We start from the raw sequence: 20,801 nt of genomic DNA, 5'->3' as shown, positions 1-20,801 counted from the left end.
TCATTCTAAGACAGAAATATCACTTAACACAAGCTGGGAAAAACACCAGAAGAAATGATCATGTTTCTTGTTCAAGTATGATTAATAACTGGCTCTGAATCAAATTGGGATGAAGCCACACAGCCTCCACCAGATATAAGTTCAATTTAAGTGTCTTTTTAAAGTGGTCTCTCAAGAACTTACTAGTTTCATCTCAAATAAATTACAGAACTTAATGGCAGTATGAATAAATAATAAACATTATTTCTGGTAGTAAATTATAACCTGAATGGAAGATAAGATTATCTTCGGTGATATAATGCCATTATTTTATTTGTAAGAAAACACCCTTATAATTACATACACATATTAGAGCATATACTCTTTTCCATGATTGCTGTTTCACAATATTCCTTCTGTTAGCCAAATGCTCATTAAAACTAATTTTAAATATGGGCTCTGGTCAGCAACATAATAAAGGAGAATCACAAGATAACACAGGATGTCATCCTATTTGCCCATTATGCACCATACTGAAAGAGAAAAATCTTTTCATTTAAAAAAAAACTGATGAGAGGAAATGGCCTCAAATTGCACCAGGGGAGGTTTAGATTGGATATTAGGAAAAATGTCTTCACTGAAAGGGTTGTCAAGCACTGGCAAAGGCTGACCAAGGAAGTGGTTGACTCACCATCCCTGGAGGTATTTAAAAGACATGTAGATGTGGCATTTAGGGACATGGTTTAGTGGTGGACTTGTCAGTGTTAGATTTGCAATTGGACATGATGATCTTAAAGGTCTTTTCCAACCTAAACGATTCTATGATTCTATGAAAAAAAAAGCTAATAATGAGTAACCACTAGTGACTGTGTCATGGAATCAGAGGCAAGTGTTATAAACAATTAAAAGAAATCTTTCCAATTCAGTAATTACACATGCAATGAGCATGTATGAAGGATGCTACTCTGCTCACCACTTCACAAGGATTTTAGGTCCGTATCTCTCTGCATACATTTTGTGTTCAGTGTAAATATATAATAAATTACCATTGAATGTTGATGAAAAAAAAAAGATGAGAAAGCTTCACTTCTCAAATCCGTATCACCTTCAGTAAATATTACATGATGCTTACCGACATGTGTAAAGCTGTTGACATACGCTATTATTAAGTATCTGTTTTAATGTGTATGCCTATTTGAACAAGAACTTTGTAATACTATATTAACGAATGTAACATGACACTTGCTTACATACTTTGAGGGCTCAGCTAAACCCATCCATGATATCTAGCTTAATTAATAGTTTTGAAAGCTGTCAAGACAGGTTTTTTTTTAATATACCAGAGCTAGATAATGTGTGAAATGACTATTTTTGATACTGCCTTTTTCAAGAGTGTCAAATGGACATGAAGAACAACTTCTGAGACTAAAACTTTGTACTTCTATTTTTATGATACGCAAGCAGATAAAGACTGTATACCTCTACGAGACTGTGAGTCTTACACATGGAATTAACAAAAGAGTTTCATTATGTCTATTTGAATTGGACCAACATGTAAACTGTAGCTTCATCTCATTGACTGGTTGCAGACTCTTCACCTAACTATAGCCAAGCTGGTCTCTTCAGAGTTTCCATTCATATACAATATAATAATTCACAAAATGTTTAAAAAGTAAAAAAAAAAAAAAGTCTAATTACATGTAATATTGGACTAAGACACTAAACTTCACTGCCTTCACAAGGATAGTCCACAGATGTGAAGGTCTAAGTTCCGCTGTAAGTCTTTGGAGGGACAGTATGACAAATGGCCAACCACTTAACACTAGATTTCAATTTCATTCAATTTGAAAGCAGTTTCCAAGCTGTCTTCATTGAAATGGCAGTTTTAAAATGCCTATCAGCTATCAGAGGAAAACATGAAACCTAACAGAAGAAAAAAACCAAAACATCTCAAAACACCCCCAAAACCATCTCTCTCCACTGGCATCCTCTGGAGTCTGTGAAGATCAAAGTTTTGGATTTTATAACACAATATCACTGCATTTTCCTCTATCTACAACCACTTGTCTAGTCAAAGCGGTTTACCAGAGAAACTGCAGTGAAATGGCCAGTTAATTTTTCTTTGCTACATAAAGCTAGCAAGTAGCACATCAATAAAATGATCCAGTATGTTACACTATTTCCAAAAGGTTGTTTCATTTAAAGAAAAGAGAAGTTGCATTTGCATTAATTTGTTCTCAAAGTGTGGGATTATTATGTTTAAAAGAACTCTATTGTTATTTATACTTGCATTATGATAACACTCAAGGGCTCTCAATACAGCTGATTGTATCAGACACAAAACTTGAGAAAAGGCTGCATTCAGACAATACTCATTGTACTCACGTAGAAGTTAAATGCCTAGATGGCCCATATGCAATGGGGCATATGCACTCGTGAAACCAATCCATCTGAATTTATTCATCTTAAAGTTACACATTTATTATCTGAGCTAATTATCTAGGCTTTCTCTCTAATTAATAGGAAGAGAGAGGCACCTTAAGAGGATGATTCATCTCTCCTTAAGATTGGTATAATGAAACGTTGGAAGTGATGCTCACGATCTTCTTCCACAGGCTAGAAAGAGAGCCTGAACAACTAGTTTAGACTAGACGTATACAAAAGGAATAAACTTACATGAAACAAATCCCACCTTGACGGTGGGTTGCCTGTGTTATGCACTCAGCATAAAATATGAAAAAACAACTTTGTGTAATAAACAACCACTACGTTTTTCAATTAGTATAATGTGCTCTACCAACCTTACTGGTGTAACAGTTTCTTCGTCTGTGAGTAATTCCACTGAAATCTGAGAAACAGGGACAACTCTTCATGAGTTTTAGTTGCAAAATTTTGCTCCAAGGGATGCATGTAAGTGTTTTTCCTTTCCAGAGTGCATAGCAATCTGATGAATATTCCATCTTAAATATTTTATTCTTTCATTACTCTCAAACAAAAGATATTTGATATAACAGTGATTACATACAACAGCAAGGATTATTTTATAGGAGTATCGGTAATTCTCTGATTGAAGTCAGCTATAGTCAAGCCTGTATTTAAGGTTACAATCACGTCTGATCAGACAAATAAACCTCATCTCTGACAGAGTTCTGATAGTTACTTGAGCCAGATGATATTTCAAGGAAAGTGTTGTCAGAGGTGACTGACAACAGACTGTGAGCTCAGCCTGACAGTGTGCTGCCCTCTTGCCTAAGGGCTACACACACAGAAGACAACCAAAACAGCCTGTGACTGGCCAGTCATTGCTGGATCCTGTTACCTTCTTTCACGAGGTCCTTTTCACCTACTCACATGCTCAAGTATCACACGTGTTCTCCTGACCTCCATCACAGCACAAGGGACAAATTCATTCTCATCACAGGACAGTGATACACAGGCTTGTCCTGTCACATAAGGGGTAGGAGAACAGCGAGTAATGGTGTACTTATAATACATATATATATATATGATATACTCAATTTGATGGAGAAAGGGGTACCACAAGCAGCCCTCTTCACTTGTCCACAAGGAGCTGCTCAATCTGACCCATTGCAGAGACTGAGCACAGCCGTATTAGAAGGTACGTAAACTAATTGAGAGGAAATGGTTGTGTCTGGACTATTACTTATATCCGACCTCTGCATTCTTTCCCAGAACATGTGTTAGAAAAAAGCATTAGAGTATAATAAAAAAACACGCTTCCCATGTTTATCAAAACAAAGTATCACTTGTATCTGCATTCGGACTATCTCAATTTACCGAGCTACTGAAACCAACACCACTTTTTCATGGCAATGTATTGGAATGCAGGTGTCAATATGTTGGTAGCTGCAGAGGGAGCCTCTACAGGAAGAGAGCAGGGGCCGCCCTGGGCTGAACAGAGTCATTCCAGGCAGCTCTGCAATGGACCCACGGCAGGACACAGCTGAGCCCATCAGCCAAGCTGGTGGCACCTTGGGGAAATGTATTTAAGAAGGAGAAAAAACGCCCTGGGGGGAAGGAACACAGACAGAAGGGTGGTGAGGGGCGGAGACAGAGAAGGAGGCAACAAGACCAGAGCAGTAGGAGCTGCTCCGCACTGGAGCAAGTATGTGCCCAAAGGGACTGCAGTCCGTGGAGGGCCCACACCAGAGGACAGGCAAAAAGTGAGCAACAACAAGTGGCAGAGGGAAATGGCTGAACACTGACTTTGTCCTCCTGTGCCACCCATTGCTTCACTGAAGGGATTAAGTGCAACCTGCACTAGTAACATGGCAGGAGGAGATGTCTGGAGGGAAGGTGTGAAGTGGAGACTAGGAAGGTGGAAGAGAGGAATCTGAAGCTAAGCCAGGGAAAGTGTTAGGAAAGGTGGTTTTCCTGCATGTTTAAATGTTTGCCATTTTTTTGTTGTTTCCCAATACTCCAATCAGTAATTAAACATTTATGCTAGCTGGCAATAACTTAAATTTCCCAAGTTGTTTTGACCACAACAGTACCTGGTAAGTGATTCCCCTGTCTTTCTTTCAACCCATGAGTCTCGCACTCCTGTTCCTCCCCCATCTCACTGGGGAGGGGAGGGAAGGAACGAAGTGAGTGAGCAGCTGTGTGGGTGCTTGGCTGTTAGCCAAGGTCAACCCACCACATTTAAAATGAAAAGGGATAATGGATCCAGTGGCAAATTACTTTCATTGATTATCATTAGCCAAAAGTTTTTTTGCTGTGATCCGATCCATCTAGATTCTAAAAGTGAACCTTTTACCAAGGAGAGAAATGGCAAAGCATTTTAAGTAAAAAACAATTAAATTTGAGATCAACTGACTTACGGTGTTGCTGGTGTAAGAACGAGGCTCACAAGACATAAACGAATAGCTTCTTCTTCCTCTTAATTTGTACAGGTACCAGACATTTAAAATAAACAAGTGTAGCTGCTTATTGAAGACCAAGTTCCTTCTCTACCGTTTCTGAAAGAAAGGGAAAAATGGTTTATATTACTTCTGTCATACAACTAATATTCAGGGAATGGTATGTCCTCATTCTGTAAATAGTCACGAACACATGACAAACTGTTTGGATTTTTTTGGATAAAAACCTTTCTAATGGGGAAAAAAAGGAATTTTAAGGGAAAAAAAAAAGTTTTTTAAAATGTAGCAATTTAAAAATGAAATTGTTCTCCATTACTTTTACATCTAGAAAAGTAGCCTGTTTAGCATTCACAAGGTGAAACCAAACCACTTCTGTTGTTCTTTTGGGCCGGAAGATATTTTTACTATGTTATTTTGAACAGGGTTAGAAGATTCACACCAAAATCACCTATTTTTCATGACCTAATGCAAAATTAGAACAAAGAGAATAGAATTATTGATTAATAATTTTTATTTTCCCACAATTAACCTGGTGAAAAAAAAGCTTCAGGAAGGGGGGGGGGGGGGAGTAAGATGGTACGTCATTTTCTAACCAGCTCTAATGCAGAGACACTCCACCAGCATTAGTCATTGTAAACACTAAAAGTACAAAATAGCTTTAAAATCAAATATCATTATTGGAAGACAGATTTGAAAACAAAAGACAAGGATCATGAAAATAGGAGGTCTTACTTCCCAGGAAAATATTTATCCTGGAAAGAAAACTTGTACAACTAGGAAAAGAAGGATTCATAGCTGCATAGTGGTTATATAGCTGCCTAACTGCAAACTACATAGATCAGAATCTTCTAAAAAATATGTACGCCAAAGGGCAAAGACATTTGCAAAATAAAGCATATACGTTAGCCAACTTTTTATGCCAGTTCCAAAGATTTGATCATTTACTAATTTCAGTAAGCATACAAAGGAATAACTGACTTACTCCACAATCAAGGAAAAAAAGATAAAAATTGTGAATATACTTAGCTTGGCAAAATATTTGAGGGACAGAATTTAAATATCATAGGATTAGGCCACAATTAGAATGAAGGTCTTAAAATGAAGGATATCTGAAACAGCAAATAATCTAAGACTAAAAATATCTGCCTACAATACAAGAAGAGGAAGTGGGTCCTTACAGTCTGACAGAAAAAAAAAAAATCTTTAACAAACAGTGTAGAAGGGCATATATCATATTACAGCAATACAGGAAAAACAACAATTTAAGCCACAAGTTGTCAAGGTTCCTTCTGCCCTGGGTGAGTAGAAAAATCTTGCTCCTTCTCTCCTCTCCTCCTTCCCTCTCCCTCCCCTTCTCTTTCTTTTCTCTAGTTCTTTCTTTCTCTCTCTCTTTCATAGGGACTCTAGGAAACTTCTAAATTCTTGCTATTCAAATAGAACAACATCACTTTGCACATAGGAGCTGAGAGGCAAAATCCCAACCAGACAAAATGAAAATTATCATTAGCTCAAGACTACAGCAATTCATTTCATTTTCACCTTATTTTGCGTGACATTTTAAGAGCATAAATAAATACAAAAAGTATTCCAAAAAGGCATTTTTCCAATCTCTTGTGGTACACATTTTCTTGTGCTATACCAGTATTAACTTCCTTTTAACATTTGAACAGTTTCTCAATTATAGCTCCAGGGGTCTCATTATCTTTTGGCCTGGACTGGAGCATGCTGCAACTTTGTTTGAAGTGAATAACATATTTTTTCAATCGTTATCATAATGTCTTTTAAAAAGTTTTTAAGAAAGGACATTTTCCTTTGTGCCTCTTGGTAACAATATCACCTTAAGTTTTTAAAGGACGGATTCTGTTCATCAGTGAAAAAGAACATATCACTCTCTCTGTCCAACTTGCATTTTTTTCAGGACTGATACTTTACTGTTATTATTAGGCAACTGCTATAATAGACAATATATCCAGTTGTCTATTATAATAACTTATATGAACTGGAGACGTGACACTTCATACGTAGCTAAGAGTAACTTTTGTAAATGACTAATCCATGTCAACAGCTTTTAATTTTCTTCATTATAGTTGCCAGTTCTGTCAGCAGTGCAGAATATAAACACCACCAACAAAAAAAAATAAAAATAGAGGATAAAGTAGTCTTCTAACTTACTGACTTTGACTTCTAATTAAATAAATTTTATAACACTAGCGATCCCTGCAGAAAGCATGTTCGCATATAATACTGTACAACCACCAACCTGGCCAGTTTAAGACAAATGTCAGAGGAAAACAGGTCTGTCTGATCTCTGTACCCTAAGATTTCCTTATAAGTATGGCTGATCAACTGATTCTTTAGCATGGCAGAAAAAAAAGAAGATGCCATTTTTACACAATTACCTTTTAATTTAAAACATTTGTCAAGGATGCGAAAAACCCAAGATCACTGTCATCGTGAACCTAAAGCAGTTCAAACTTGTATGTTCACAGCCCAGAGTGCCATAGCCGTAATTCTTGTTAAGCACTTAACAATCCATCTCAAATGTCCCGTTGTCCTGTCCTTCTTCTCACTCTAAACGAACTTTATTTCATTCCTCCTCATCCCCAAACTTCCTCTGACACAATCAAGAAGACACCTTTCTAAACCACGCTGTACCCTATTCCAAATCCCTTCCAACTCAAGAATCCAGTATAAATGTGCCATTGATCTAAATTCAGTCTAAATACCTCTCGGATGCAGCTGCTCAACTCCTCCAATCCTGCTTGCCCAGGTACTGCTATTATCACTGCCACTCTACCATTACTACTCTTGATGCTGCTGTGTCTCCCTGCTTGCCTCCTCTATGTCTTCTCTCCCCACAACACAAGCTCTTCCACCAGCCCGCAGCAGACAGTGCTCCCTGTTGGCGACTGTGGCTCTCCTGGTATTAAAGCAGCCTGGGCGGCTGGTCTGACAGGGATTTAACACAGGTCTGCACTTACTAACTTCCACCTAGAGACAACCCTAAGGGCAGAAGCAAAAAACATGTTTGTGAGAAAAAAGAATGTATGGAATCCATACTATTAGCTACTATTAACATACATACTATTAACTACAAAACTGCATAGCAAGCATTATGTGTGGTCAGATTGTGTTCAACGATTGTTAAACAGGCTTCTCCTTTTTCATCTTCCTTCTTCTTGCTTCAGTGTGGTTGCCCGAATGTAGTCTTTCCATTTAAGCCTGGCAGACACAACGTACTCAAAAGTGATGATTTTTTCCTTACTTTTTCTCTTTCTCTATTAATTCTTTGCCATCCCCTCCGTCTCAGTGATTCCTCTTACAGATACTGTCCCCTCAGTAGCTGTGTTTACCCCCAGTTAGCAGGTTGGATGTGTATGAGATTACAAAGGAAGAGATTAGTTTTATTTAATATCACTTAAAAAGTTACAGTTAAGTCTTGCATGCTTACACCCTTGAATCAAAGATTTAGTCAGATTACATACACTGCACACAAACCAGAGTCACTTCAAAACTACAAGCTTATTTCAGAACCTAACCCCCTCCAAAACTATTTAACAATTCATTTCCATTTGATGCTCGAAACAGAGTCTGTAATCAAAATTACATACACTTTTAACATTACTTTTTAAACAACCAGAGCTTAAGTGGTAAGAGAAAAACCACTGTTGCACAGATGGAAAACGTTCTAGTTCACCAACACCCTGCTTTCTTTTTTGTTCAAAATGCTTTCACAATTCAAGTAAAGCTTATACTCTTCTTAACCCATTGTAAGCAGGGAATGTTCTACTCTACTGCAATACCTAATAACAAAGTGCATTTTGTTACAAAATAATTTGCCACTGTAGTTGGTAGTATCTTACAGACAAGAATAGACAGCATTAACATCTTTTTTTTTCTTATATAAAATACATCGCGTTAAGAAGACAACACTGCATAAATTATTACTTCTCATAATTGCTAATTTCCTGCCATAAAGAATTTCCTGCCAGCTATGAAAGAATATGAACTCCAACTATATGAGACCTCAATGTTTACAATGAAACTATATATAAATGATAGACTTTGGGGCAGGAGGGCTATTTTACCTTGCAGCATGGATTTGTTTCAGTTTCTGCCTCTAGTTTTCAAACAAGATGGCTGCGCGCTTATTATCAGTAAATGGGTACAAAGTCCAGTCACGTGAACTGAAAGAGAAGGGTGGCGGGGAAAAGAGGACAACACTGAAAAAGACAGCTTCTTGTTATAAAACGCCAACACAATATTTCTTGATAAGACACAACTTCACCAGTAGGAAACGATCTCAACATGGTTTCATAATGCCTATATACACACGCCTAACCAAGACACTTGGTTTAGTTTGTTGCTGAAGATCTTCTGTTAGGCTTTTCAAGTGCTAGTAACTTTGCATCGTACTTTTGGAAAACGAGGGCAATGCCAGAATCTCAGGTACATTTCCTTTCAGTACACGTTGTAAGCATTCCTGCAGAATATCTACATAGCAACTTCTGAGAAACTGCATTAAAACACCTTTTAAAGTATAATTTCAGATCAGTGGTTTTCAAACTTTTCCATTTGAGGCACAGAACTATTTAGAAATTCTCTCTACATAAATACTGTACACCATCGCCCATCCTGGCTTCCTCACTATGCAGTCTCTTAGAAACTGAATATGACCCCAGAAAATGACTACTCCAAGGACCCTAAAATGAAAAATCATTCATTAAACTAGCTAGTTTACATATTATTCTCCTTCCTCCACCCCAATTTATGTATTTTTCGTAAGGAAACTTGATCAGGAATAGAAAGATTTATGTCCAAAGATGTGTGCCACTGAAAATTAACAGAATACAAGCCTTACATTCCAAATATAAAATTTTACTTTAATCCCAGGAAAAACATTGAAGGTAACAATGACTGGGAGAAATCAAAGTGAATGAATGTTTCTGAACAGCTGCCTAAGTGCAAAGTTTAAATTATGTTTTTCTGTGGTTCAAGAAATCAGTACAGCTTGTTCAGAGCTTTTCTTCTGTGTTTTTCCCTCCCTTTATGTTAAAATAACATTGTACTGTAACAATTTTGAAACAGTTTTAAATTATTAACCTTTTCTCTGTCTCAAATACAAATAGGAAATACTAGCTCTGCCTTAAATCCTTGAAAAACTCTGCACCTATTGTCTTACAGTTGTTGAAAGCATTAACAAGTGAAAACAAGGACAAGTTTTAAAAACCTTGTCAATCTCCATAAAATAAATAACCAACTAGTTTTTAATCCCTTTCATTAATTATACGTTTAGATAAATCATATTTTAGTAGGTACTGAGAAAAAATCCTTCATAAGAAGCACTATAAGAGGTACAAGAGATGAGATGCAACATTCCCTGGCAAAACACAAAAATATTTGTACTTCACCAAGTTTCTTATGTACATACACTGCAACCCTTCAGTAACGTATAATAATAACTATTTACTTACAATAAATTTTATTAAACCAAATTATTATTAAGCAACATTAATTCAAAAACTTGTGATCATGTAAATTAGAAGAAAGCAGTGATAAAATAAGGATATGTATGCCAAAATATAGATGGATTGAATGAAAAGCAGGCTTGTCTGTGGCAATTAATGTGACAATTCAAGGCATTTGATATGGAAAACCAAAATGCAGTGTAAAAAGATCTATTCACTCTAACTAAAAGAGCATGCAGAAAATTTCGATGAGTTAGTGAGTGGAAAAAATAAACATCCTCCCCCTCCCCTATCCAAATCCGAGCACTGAATGAAGACTGAATGGAGGGGTTTTCTTTGTTTGTGTTTCTTCTCCATGTTTGATTAGAAATCACTAAAGGGTGCTAAAGTGACAATTACTCAATGACTTCAAAGCTTAAGTAGGACTGAAAACTGAAATGCTAAAGGGAGGCTGCATTTAGGCTATGGTAAATAGGGTACTACATTAACTAGTAAAGTATTCTCCAATGATATGGAATGTTCTTTAATGGATTAGATTATCTGATTTTGTGGTTTGGTGTTGTTTGTTTTTTTTTTTCCACGTGGACATGAACAGAGTCCAACTTTGTTTTTTCTTTCATAATTTGTTAGAAACAAATGGTCACCAAGTAGCAGACAGTACCTAGTCATTTATATATGAACATATATATGAACATACATATATATACACACATATAATAGAGTTCAATTAGCTGAACTGGTAAAATAAATCATTTTTAAATAGTATTTGGGAAGAAAAGGAGATAGAAGGATGCATGACTGGATTTATTAGAATTTAGTGGAAGTGCAGAGCTGCAGTGAGGCAGACCTTTTGTCTCAATTCATCAAAACATCTCTGACAAAGCTTTAAAAGTTTAGGAACAAACTTAATCACACCACTAAGTGTTCATCTACCAGGTACAGTACATATATTTTTGTAAAAACAAAACATGATGCACTGCTGTCTTAGATTGTCTGAACGCTCATCCACATCTAAATGCTTATGCTTATACATAAATCAGTTAATACAAATTTGTATTTAACAGGGATTCAAATAAAATACACCAATAACAGAGCTAAAAATTGAACAAAGGATATTTGTTAACTTCTCTTATCATAGTAAAACCCAAGGAACTTAGCTAATTTCAGAAGATATTGTTGAAAGTCACACATATCCAGAAATAAAAGATACAGCACTATTTCTAGGGACTTTGTACAAATTGGATTATTGGATGTTTGAGGATATTTATTCTGCAACAAATCTTCAGTGAAAAAAAAGATTTTTAAACTTCATTCTTCAGTTTAATCCAAAAATACCAGTGACAAGTTTCACTCTAAAAATTCTGTAGCCACATAGTCATCCTGAAGAATGTAGAGGAATCCTTATATGAACTTGTGAAATCTGTGGACTACAGAGGGACTTTGTATAGTTCTGTGGAAGTCACAATGGCTTTTATATCTGGAACTCAGTTACATTGTCTATTGATTCTGGTATTTTTTTTTTGTCATGGTTGTGCTTAACCATAGTTAAGAGTTACATAGGAGTTCAGCTGGAAGAACATATCAGCTATGCCATGTAAGAATAAAGCTCCAGGTTTTGTAGTCACTATAGCCATAGCTTCTGACTATCAAATAATACTTGTCTAAGCTATCTCAAGTCACACACAGAACAGGACCTTTAGAGAAAGATGGGCTTGAACAGACAGGAAAAAAATACTTCATTGGATCTACTAGATAATGTATTTTATTGCATTTCCTGGATGTGATGAAGTCGGAAAAAGCAAATGAACATGCAGGTCCCTATCCTCCAAGGTCCTTCAAGAAGCAATTATCACCCAGCTAAAAATATTCCAACACTGCAAGTGGGCAAGAGTTTACTATATTTCCACCAACTTTAAAAAGCTTTAGTGCAGACACCACCCCGGAAGACACTGGTAGCGATTCAGCGACAAGACTGCCACCTACTGAGTGAAGCTCGATGCTTCCTGAGGCACCCAGGCTTTCCTCCGAGCTCAGCAACTCAAGAATACAGCCTAAACCTACCTCATTTCATGACCACAACACAAGGTGGCTAGTTTCTGGATGGCATGTCCCACTTAATTAGGATACACAGCTATCTTAATACTAGAAGTCTTGTTAATCACTTTTGGAAAATTGCATTAGTCTAATTTTTCCAGATGAGAACATAATTGTTGGCCGAAAAAAAGAGAAGTCAGTGAAAAACAGACTATGGAGCCAGGTTGTCAAATGTGGTCAGTAATATAATACTCATTCTCTGTTGCTTGCAGCAGCCACTGGTCTAAATGATACATGCAACATTTTTTGAACAGTAATCATAGAATCTTCATGGTTGGAAAGAACCTTTGAGATCATCGAGTCCAACCATACACACACAAAAAAAACCCCTACAATCTCTGCCACTAGAGCATGCCCTGAAGTGCCACATCTAGATGTTTCTTAAACACCTCTAGGGATGGTGACTCAACCACCCCCCTGGGCAGGCTGTTCCAGTGCCTGACCACTCTTTCAGTAAAGTAATTCTTCCTAATATCTAATCTAAACCTCCCCTGCCACAGCTTCAGACCATTTCCTCTGGTCCTGTCATTATTCACCTGGGAGAAGAGGCCAACACCCACCTCTCTACAACCTTCTTTCAGGCAGTTGTAGAGGGCAATGATAATAATACAACAATTCATTCTGCAACACAGCTTCTTGCAGATAGCTGCCTCATCAGGCTTGCACGATAATCATTCTTCATATTTAAAAACTGCAGAAAAATCTTTCAAATTGTATGAAGAGGTATTAAGCTCTTCATGGGCTAGATATGTTGCCACCGATCTCTTTCAGTGAAGTATAATACTGACTGTCTTTAATTAATGAGGACACAGCTAGAAGTCATCCATAAAGACAATTTTAAATTGGACAAGTTGCAACAAAAGTTTTCAGCTTTTGGCTTGGTACAAAATGGGGAACAACCTGACAAAGCAGAAATAGTAAAAAATACTTGTAAGAATTACAAACCATTAATTAGTGAACAAAATAAAACTATGGCAAAAATGGTAATTCAGTTTTTATGTTAATTCAAAGGAATTCTGTATCTGAGATTAAGAAAGCAGTTTGTTAGTAGAAGATGGCCTTCATATTTGTCACTTATAAAACCCACAGCTACAAAAATTTACCTGAGTGCTGGACTTCTCTAAGGATACAGAAAAACTAGAAACCTGAAGAGCAATCAAAATGCTAAAAACTTCAGAAAGCTTAACTTATGAGGAAAGGTTAAAGGAATGAAGTTTGTTAAATAAAGAAAAAAAGAAAACAAGTAGAGGAAGAACATGGGATATCCTAGTAGAGCAAAAGATTCACTGACAGATTTAGGAAAATTTTCCGCATAATGTCCGGACAGACATTTTAAGCGTATACAGTTCTGTCTCAATGCAAAGAATTCATCTCAATCTTGAACATCTCTTGTGGTCTTACCTATAAGTGCGTGAAATGGAAATTTAGGAATCTTTGAATCCTGCAGTGTCACTGTGAGCAATCATTCACCTTACAGAACCCAAGGTGAAATGTTTGAAATGCACTTAGTAGATGGTGTTAGCTGTCTCAGGAAACAAAAATAATAATCAGGTTCTCGCTAGCTTGACAGCACTGGGACGACAATGCTTCCTTGTAGGTAGCCCTAACATATAACTGTATCAGTATTTACAAGTGGTGTTTCTTGGTTTTACAAATGTTTTATGAAAACAAGTATCTGTTACTGATCTTCTGCTAAGAAAATTTTAGTTCAAAAGTGTAAAATAAGAAATAAGGCTACATTATTTTCTCACACGTTTTGTTACAACACACTGAACCTAATTCCCCAAGGCATGTAAACATATGCTTAACTTAAAGTAGGCAGACAACCTAATGAAGGAACTATTTCCTCACACAAAAATTAGTCGGTGCCCTATATGCTAGTGCTCACAAAGCATATTTGACATTGGCTGTCCACAACAGCATGTTCTGAAGTATACTACCAGTGTTTGCCCTTCTGCACATGTAGCGAGGAAGAGAAGGCAGCAGCTTCAGGAGGGAAGAATTCCCCAAAGGGAGTTATGACTTGATGGGGGGTACACTAACTACTGCAGCCACGGAAAAGTCCTAACTCCCTTAGTCAGGGATTGAAAAAGCAGCTGGTTAACTCTGCTTGGTACTGCCCCCTCTCCTCTCCCTTCCCATCATTTCTGCTTCCTGATCAGAGTTGGTACTTCATATGTTCCAGCACGGTGCGACAACTTCTCTGGCTAGACAGATCTAGACACTCAGACTGCTAGAACCACTGCAAAAATGGAAAGGTTGTGGTACTGTACAATAGCTGACCTCCATCAGCCTCCCTGCACTACCTAGACTGATAGCATGCCTACCCTGATCACGTAGACATTCTGGGCTGAGTGTCAGTGAGCTCATTTATCTCTGCTCGACCCTTCTGGGTAGGTAAAAAATTGTAAGGGCATGTACCCACAAGGGAAGAACGTCTGAGCTCCAGAGAGTCAACTCCACAGCTTGCTGCATGCTGAGTGGGGAACATGCATATAAAACTTGAATCTGGAGCATTCTACATCAGTGGCTTAGAGACCTCGTGACCCAGAGAATCACAGTTCCTTCTCTCTCTTTTCCATCTGAAGATGTAATTACGGCAGCCTTTGAAGAGGTTGAGCTTAGGAACACAAGACTAAAAGGGACCACTGGAAGGGGAACTGCATTCAGTTCTATCAAGTGATAGATGTCTTGCTCAGGAAGGCTGACAGAACGTGTATTCCACATGGCACTACAAATACAAAAGATTTCCTATAATTTGTAACAATTGAACTGTAGTAAGACGAAAAAATACAGCCATAAAATTCACATGAAGACATGGAAACTAAAAGCATAAATAATATTTTATGCTCTTGCCACAATGGAAAGCTAGATAAATAAAGTTGCAAATGATCCTGCAGAGGAAGCCCACATCACATAGGAAAAGCAAAAGATACAACACTCCAGATCTTATCTGGGGATGCATTCCCTTCTGCCCTAATCCTTCTGATAGTTTAGGGCTAAAGGGGACCCACCTATTAAGCACTTCAGGATTTCGATTACAATAACACTGCTAATCACCTGAACACTTTGCCTCCATGTAGCAAGTATTTTACTGGATGACCAAAAATGATGTTAAAAACTAATTCATAAACCATAGAAGAAAATGACTCTCACTGATTTCAATGGAAAGCAAAATGGGCTTGAAGTATGGCATTAAGCCTTCATTTCCCAGCTTCAGAAACTGTTCGTTCTGTTGTACAATCCCATCAATAAATACAACAATTGACATCTAAAAATATCGTAGACCCCTTTTTTCCTCGTGTGCTTGGTTGGCTTTGAGAAAATTTCACCCCTTACTGCTGCTTAAGCACCTTTTGATAGTGCTTCGTCTACATTCACAGATGACCAACATTTATCTTCTTCACTTTGTTCTCCTGAAGCATAACACATCATCTTTCTTGCCTTTGTAACTAACTCACTTGTAATTGGTGGTAAATATCAAAATCCAGAAAATGGACAGCTCTCCTCCCCCTACTTGTTTGGCTGTAAGACGATTCATTAAAGAGGATATACTCCCTTTTGACTTATGTAATCAATAAAACATGACTTAGATCAGCAGGTGTAGGGTATTATTTCATAGCCTTAAGATACGTGCCCATTTTCCCTTCTGCAACCATAAAAACATGAACTGAAACAAGAAATCTCACTTAATTCATATTGTTTGGGGGAAAAGCTCTTGTTTAGTGACATCCAGCACTGGGAGGGGTTTCACTTTCTGAGGGCTTACAGGCTCAACTATAGCAACTGTTGTGAATCTCAGCTGATACCTGAATTAAATTACATTTAACTCTAAGTCATTCCAAGTAATTTGTTACTAATAGTGGGTTTAACAGCTGTTCATGTAAATCATTGTGAAAGCTTTTAAATTACTGGATTTATTCAAGTCTTTAGATCCTTTTTTAATATTCAAATTCAAATGGATTATAATCTGTTTATCCTCTTTGCCAAGGCGCCTGCAGAACAAGAAAAATAGTCAGTCATTTCCATGTGAAACATAATGCATGATGCTCCTATCAATGTTATAAAAAAATTGTAACTGAATTCATGTTTCAAGCACAATATGAAGTAGCGAAATAGGAAACTGCAATTTTTGAGTCAAGTGTATTACCCAAGAAAACACTTAAGCGTATTCTGAAGCTTTTACTTGCCTGGAAAAGAACTTAAGTCACAAGTATTCCAGTGATGTGGAAAACTTTTTAGTTTTAAGGTAAAGAAAACCCCAAAAAACAATACAAACATTAAAGAAAAGGTTAGGAGGATTGCGTACATAAACATTGTGCTGCGTACTTAATAACCCCATGTGAATACACACCTGAGTATTTTCACCTCATCTCATATGGAAGAACAACAAGACCAAAGTGATTTTAATATTATTACAAAGCCAAAGAAAATAGACTTGTTTGGGATAAGAAGGAACACCTATAGGCAGCTAATTTACAGCCGTTTAAAAACCTGTATATGTACCATGTAACACCATAAAATGTAAAACTTGGCAAAGATTTATTTGTCTGCTTTGGTATGTGCCCAAATAGCAAGCTAAATTCATTTAAAAATGTACATGAAGTTAACCGTGTTCCTCAGACTTTGCATGATTCAAGTCTACTTGCACAACTGCATCTCAGTAACCCAAGGTCAGCCTTCTCAATAAGGAGACATCAAGTTAGTAATCATATAATTAACTATCAGTTTTCATAGTTACTGTACCTCCATCACAGTATGCTTCCCACAACTCAAAAGTTACTAAAGTCTTCTTCACTTGAAACATACTTAAAATAAATAAGAAAAAAAGAAGCAGCAAACAAAAAAATCAACTGCACAATTCTTAATCTCAACTTCTTTTCACTCCTTCTTAAAAAAAAACAACAACAAAAACCTACTACTGCTGAGAAGTATTTAAGACGCTCAAATAAAAATTAGGTCAGCATTTTCACTTCTTTTTGCATCTAGAAAACTATGGTCCATGACAAATTACAAGTTTGCTTGGACTTCCATCCCATTTTATTCTGTTAGACAAGACTTAGTCACGCTGAATAAACCTAAACAGTTTGTGTACATCGGGAAGATTTTCCTGTGTTTGAATGTAGCTTTGAAGAATCAAGTAAGCTAACATTATGTTGATTATCACTGATGAGCCAGAATAAAGCAAAGCCAATTGAGGTTGTCAGCATGTCAGGTAACCTGACTGTCTTGAAATGTGCACAGTAAGATTTGTATCACAGACCACTTAACCCTAAAAAGGTTCATCACTTGTGGGTTTTTTTCAAGTATGTTGTCTTTAGGATTTGCACTTTAAAGTTTGGCATAAACCTTATGTTTTATGACATGAACTGGTGGCTTACACACTAAAAATAGTATTTCCCCTTTTGGGGAGGGCAAAGGGGAAGGTGGAGTTGTAATCAAAATACTTATGCTTTTTCTCCAATTAGAACAGTGACTCAAGATACCCGACTGATGTAGCTTTTTTGTGAACAAGTAGAGGTGTTACTATGCCAACAAATACAATTAATGTGGGTTTTTTAGAATACTTGATAATTAGAAAGTGAATGAATCCACCTCAGGTACAACTGCCATACACAACCTCATTACTCACCCTCCTGAAGTTTTTGCCACAACAGCGTACAGTCTTACAGCAGAAACACATTCTTCCTTAGAACAGCAGAATATTACAAGTATTGAGATTACTATAATAATTTTTTTTTTCCTTTTTAACAGATTAACATTTTTTTGGACGTATCATATTTAGGATTTGGCCTTTCTTTTCATGCTAGCTATGGTTCCACCTAAGTGGACAACTAAGGAAACTAACACATGTGTTGTCTGAAACGAAGTTGAAGCACTGAGTAATTGTACAGTGTTTATTGCAGGAACACAAGAGCTGTGTGCATTCTTAACACTCATATTGTAAGGTTACAAAGAAAAATTTAATCTGGAAGCACAGGACCTATTTTCTTGAACCTATGCAAGAACTAACAGATGCACTTCACGACTACGCATGACATTTTTAAAACACATTTAAGACACTGTGCAGTCTCTTCCTAGCCGACACAGACAAGGCCTAAGCAGTGTTATCAAACATAATCATTACAAAATGTGACAAGTTAAAAAAAAAGAAAAGAAACAGACAGCCAACCCAAAAGTCAAAAAACTTTGTTTGAAAGTAAATTTTTATTATTAAAAAGGTAAAACTAAAGGCCAAGGATATTTTATTTGTCTTCTTATTTCCAAGATAGGAGGAGTTATGAGGACTTTGTGTTAATGATATTTCTCACAAACAGCGGGTAACGGTTCTTTTAAGGGATAAATTTTGGGGGTAGGTAAAATGCGTAAGGGGGCTAAATTAAAATTCAAAGATGCTTGTATGACACCTACAGTTAGGGCTTTAAAAAACACGACCAATTTGCTAAAATGGTGAAGGCTCTGTCAGAGAAAACGTGAATTGCTGAGAGGCGTACCTACAGACAAAAGAGACAGGACTTCCCTTATTGCGAAGCCGCCACTAACCATCGCCTTCTCGCAGGACTGTGAAGCAGTACAAATCTTCAAGCCAAGTATGTCACCTGGGGAGCCTGGTACAGCTCTTCTCATATCTGCTTCTGCAACTGGTATTTCAACAGTCTCTATGCCCAACGGCGGGTTACCTGCATGAAAAGAACAGAAAAGGGAAGACTGATGAGGAAAAGTCACCTCTTTCCCTCACAAGTGCCCAGTCAAAACCAGGTGATGTGTCCACTCAGGAAGATTTTGCTTCATCTCAAGAACGTGTTTCCTGTGCCTCAAAACTTCTTGAATGTTTCAGAAAAACAAACAAACAAACAAAAAACAAAACAAAACCACACAAACCAACCCACAGCTCGCATCAGCAGCCCTTAAGAAATGGGTTTACACACTGTTACCTTACTCTTTTCTTACAGTTTTACAGACTTGCGCTTTTTTGTTTATGGCTCCCGTTGCGACCCAGCGGTAACATCGCCCTTTTTAAAATCCCTACACAGGCACGCAAAAGTTTGCGAGGAAACGAGCTCCACAAAGAGGCCCACGAAGAAAACTGGTCAGTGGTTTTCCAAGAAAAGAAGAAGAAAAAAAGAAAAGAAAAGAAAAAAAAAAGGGGGGGGGAGGAGGGAGGGTGCTCTTCCACCCCCCGCCCACCCAACGGCGCTCCCGGCACCAACCGACACACGGCTCCGACCCACCCTACCTGGCCCAGCCTCGCCCCGCGGCGGCGGCAGTGGCACCGCTCCCCCTTGGCTCCAGCCGCCGTGGCGGAGCGCGCTTGCGCCGCCGCCGCCAGCAGGAGGGCCCCCCCCGCGGCTGCTCTGGCCTCGCCATGTCCGCTCCCTCTTCCTCCTCCGCCGCGCTGCGGCCGGTCACTCACCTGATCTTTGACATGGACGGCCTGCTGCTGGGTGTGTAGCCTTCGGCCCTATCCCCTGCCTGTCCCCCCCCAACTCCGTGCTGGCCGGTCCCACTGCGCCGCAAGGCCCGACCCGGCCTGGCCGTCCGGGCGGCGAGGGGCCGTGGCTGGCGGTGGGCAGCTCCCTTCACGCCGCGCCGCCCCTCCGCTCAGGCGCCTCCCGAGACCGGGCCGGCCCCTCGCGGCCGCTCGTCGGGGGGCTCCCCGCTGCGGGCGGGCAGCCGAGCTGCCCCGGCCGGCGTTGCTTAAACCCGGCTGCAGAGAGTAAAGTAACAGGAAACGGTTTATTTCCTCTTCCCCGCCACCCCCTGCCTTTCTGTGGGCAAGTTTCGCCTGAGGGCAGAGGGCCAAATGAGGTTAGGGTGGCTGTGGGGAGAGAGGTGAGGGGTCGGTTGGGGTTAAGGTGCTGGGAAAGCGGGTGCGGAGGACGGCTTTCCAGTTTGCAGAGCCGGAGGAGCCCAAGGGCCGGGGGTCCGCAGGAGGTGGCTGAGAATAGCCAGTCCCTTACCCTGGGGTTTGGCTTGTGCTGCGCGGGGTACAGGAGAGCATTTTTCAGCATTTAGAGCTGCAGAGTCCTCACCTGAAAAGCCTGGAAACCACTGTGGTAGTCATCTCCCAATTTTTGTGTCGATAGACTTTCATCTTTGCAGGGTTATTCTAAAATCTGTCCCGCTACGTTGAGATTGGATCTTGAGGTTTGAATGAATATTCAGTGTGATTGGAACACTGTTTAAGTTTGGTCTTAACTATTTGCTGAATCAGGGCCTTCTGCTGCACGTCTCCTGTAAAATAATGGAATATTTTTGTACGTGACTTGGTTTTTGAGGTAGTCTATGTGGATTATTGCACAGGAAGCAGCTTGGGATGTAGGTGAATTCTTAGAAAGTGGGAACTTGGAGGCATGTGCCTTCCTTCTGCAGAACCCAA

The 20,801-nt window shown here is 38.6% G+C and overlaps 2 protein-coding genes across 8 annotated transcripts in view; one reads left to right on the top strand and one right to left on the bottom strand.

The window, feature by feature from the left end:
* Window positions 1-20,521, bottom strand: part of STS (steroid sulfatase) — a 118,448-nt gene extending 97,927 nt beyond the window's left edge. The window contains exons 1-6 of one of the 7 annotated variants that reach the window (XM_063341164.1): window positions 20,455-20,521; window positions 19,836-20,129; window positions 18,916-19,101; window positions 8,948-9,046; window positions 7,586-7,862; window positions 4,821-4,958 (exon numbers count right to left, since the gene is read on the bottom strand). The gene's annotated coding sequence lies outside the window, so the exon portion shown is untranslated. Of the gene's footprint in view, window positions 1-4,820; window positions 4,959-7,585; window positions 7,863-8,947; window positions 9,047-18,915; window positions 19,102-19,835; window positions 20,207-20,454 lie in introns of those variants that run through there. The other 6 variants (XM_063341184.1, XM_063341210.1, XM_063341192.1 and 3 more) reach the window with 6 other exon arrangements.
* Window positions 19,668-20,801, top strand: part of PUDP (pseudouridine 5'-phosphatase) — a 71,705-nt gene continuing 70,571 nt past the window's right edge. Inside the window, exon 1 of the mRNA XM_063341232.1 lies at window positions 19,668-19,866. Within this exon, the coding sequence (XP_063197302.1) occupies window positions 19,788-19,866 (79 nt within the window). The 5' untranslated portion in view covers window positions 19,668-19,787. The remainder of the gene's footprint in view (window positions 19,867-20,801) is intronic.

Source organism: Chroicocephalus ridibundus, chromosome 1 (genome assembly GCF_963924245.1).
Source record: "Chroicocephalus ridibundus chromosome 1, bChrRid1.1, whole genome shotgun sequence".
NCBI lineage: Eukaryota > Metazoa > Chordata > Aves > Charadriiformes > Laridae > Chroicocephalus > Chroicocephalus ridibundus.
This window is presented reverse-complemented; position numbering and strand designations above follow the sequence as displayed.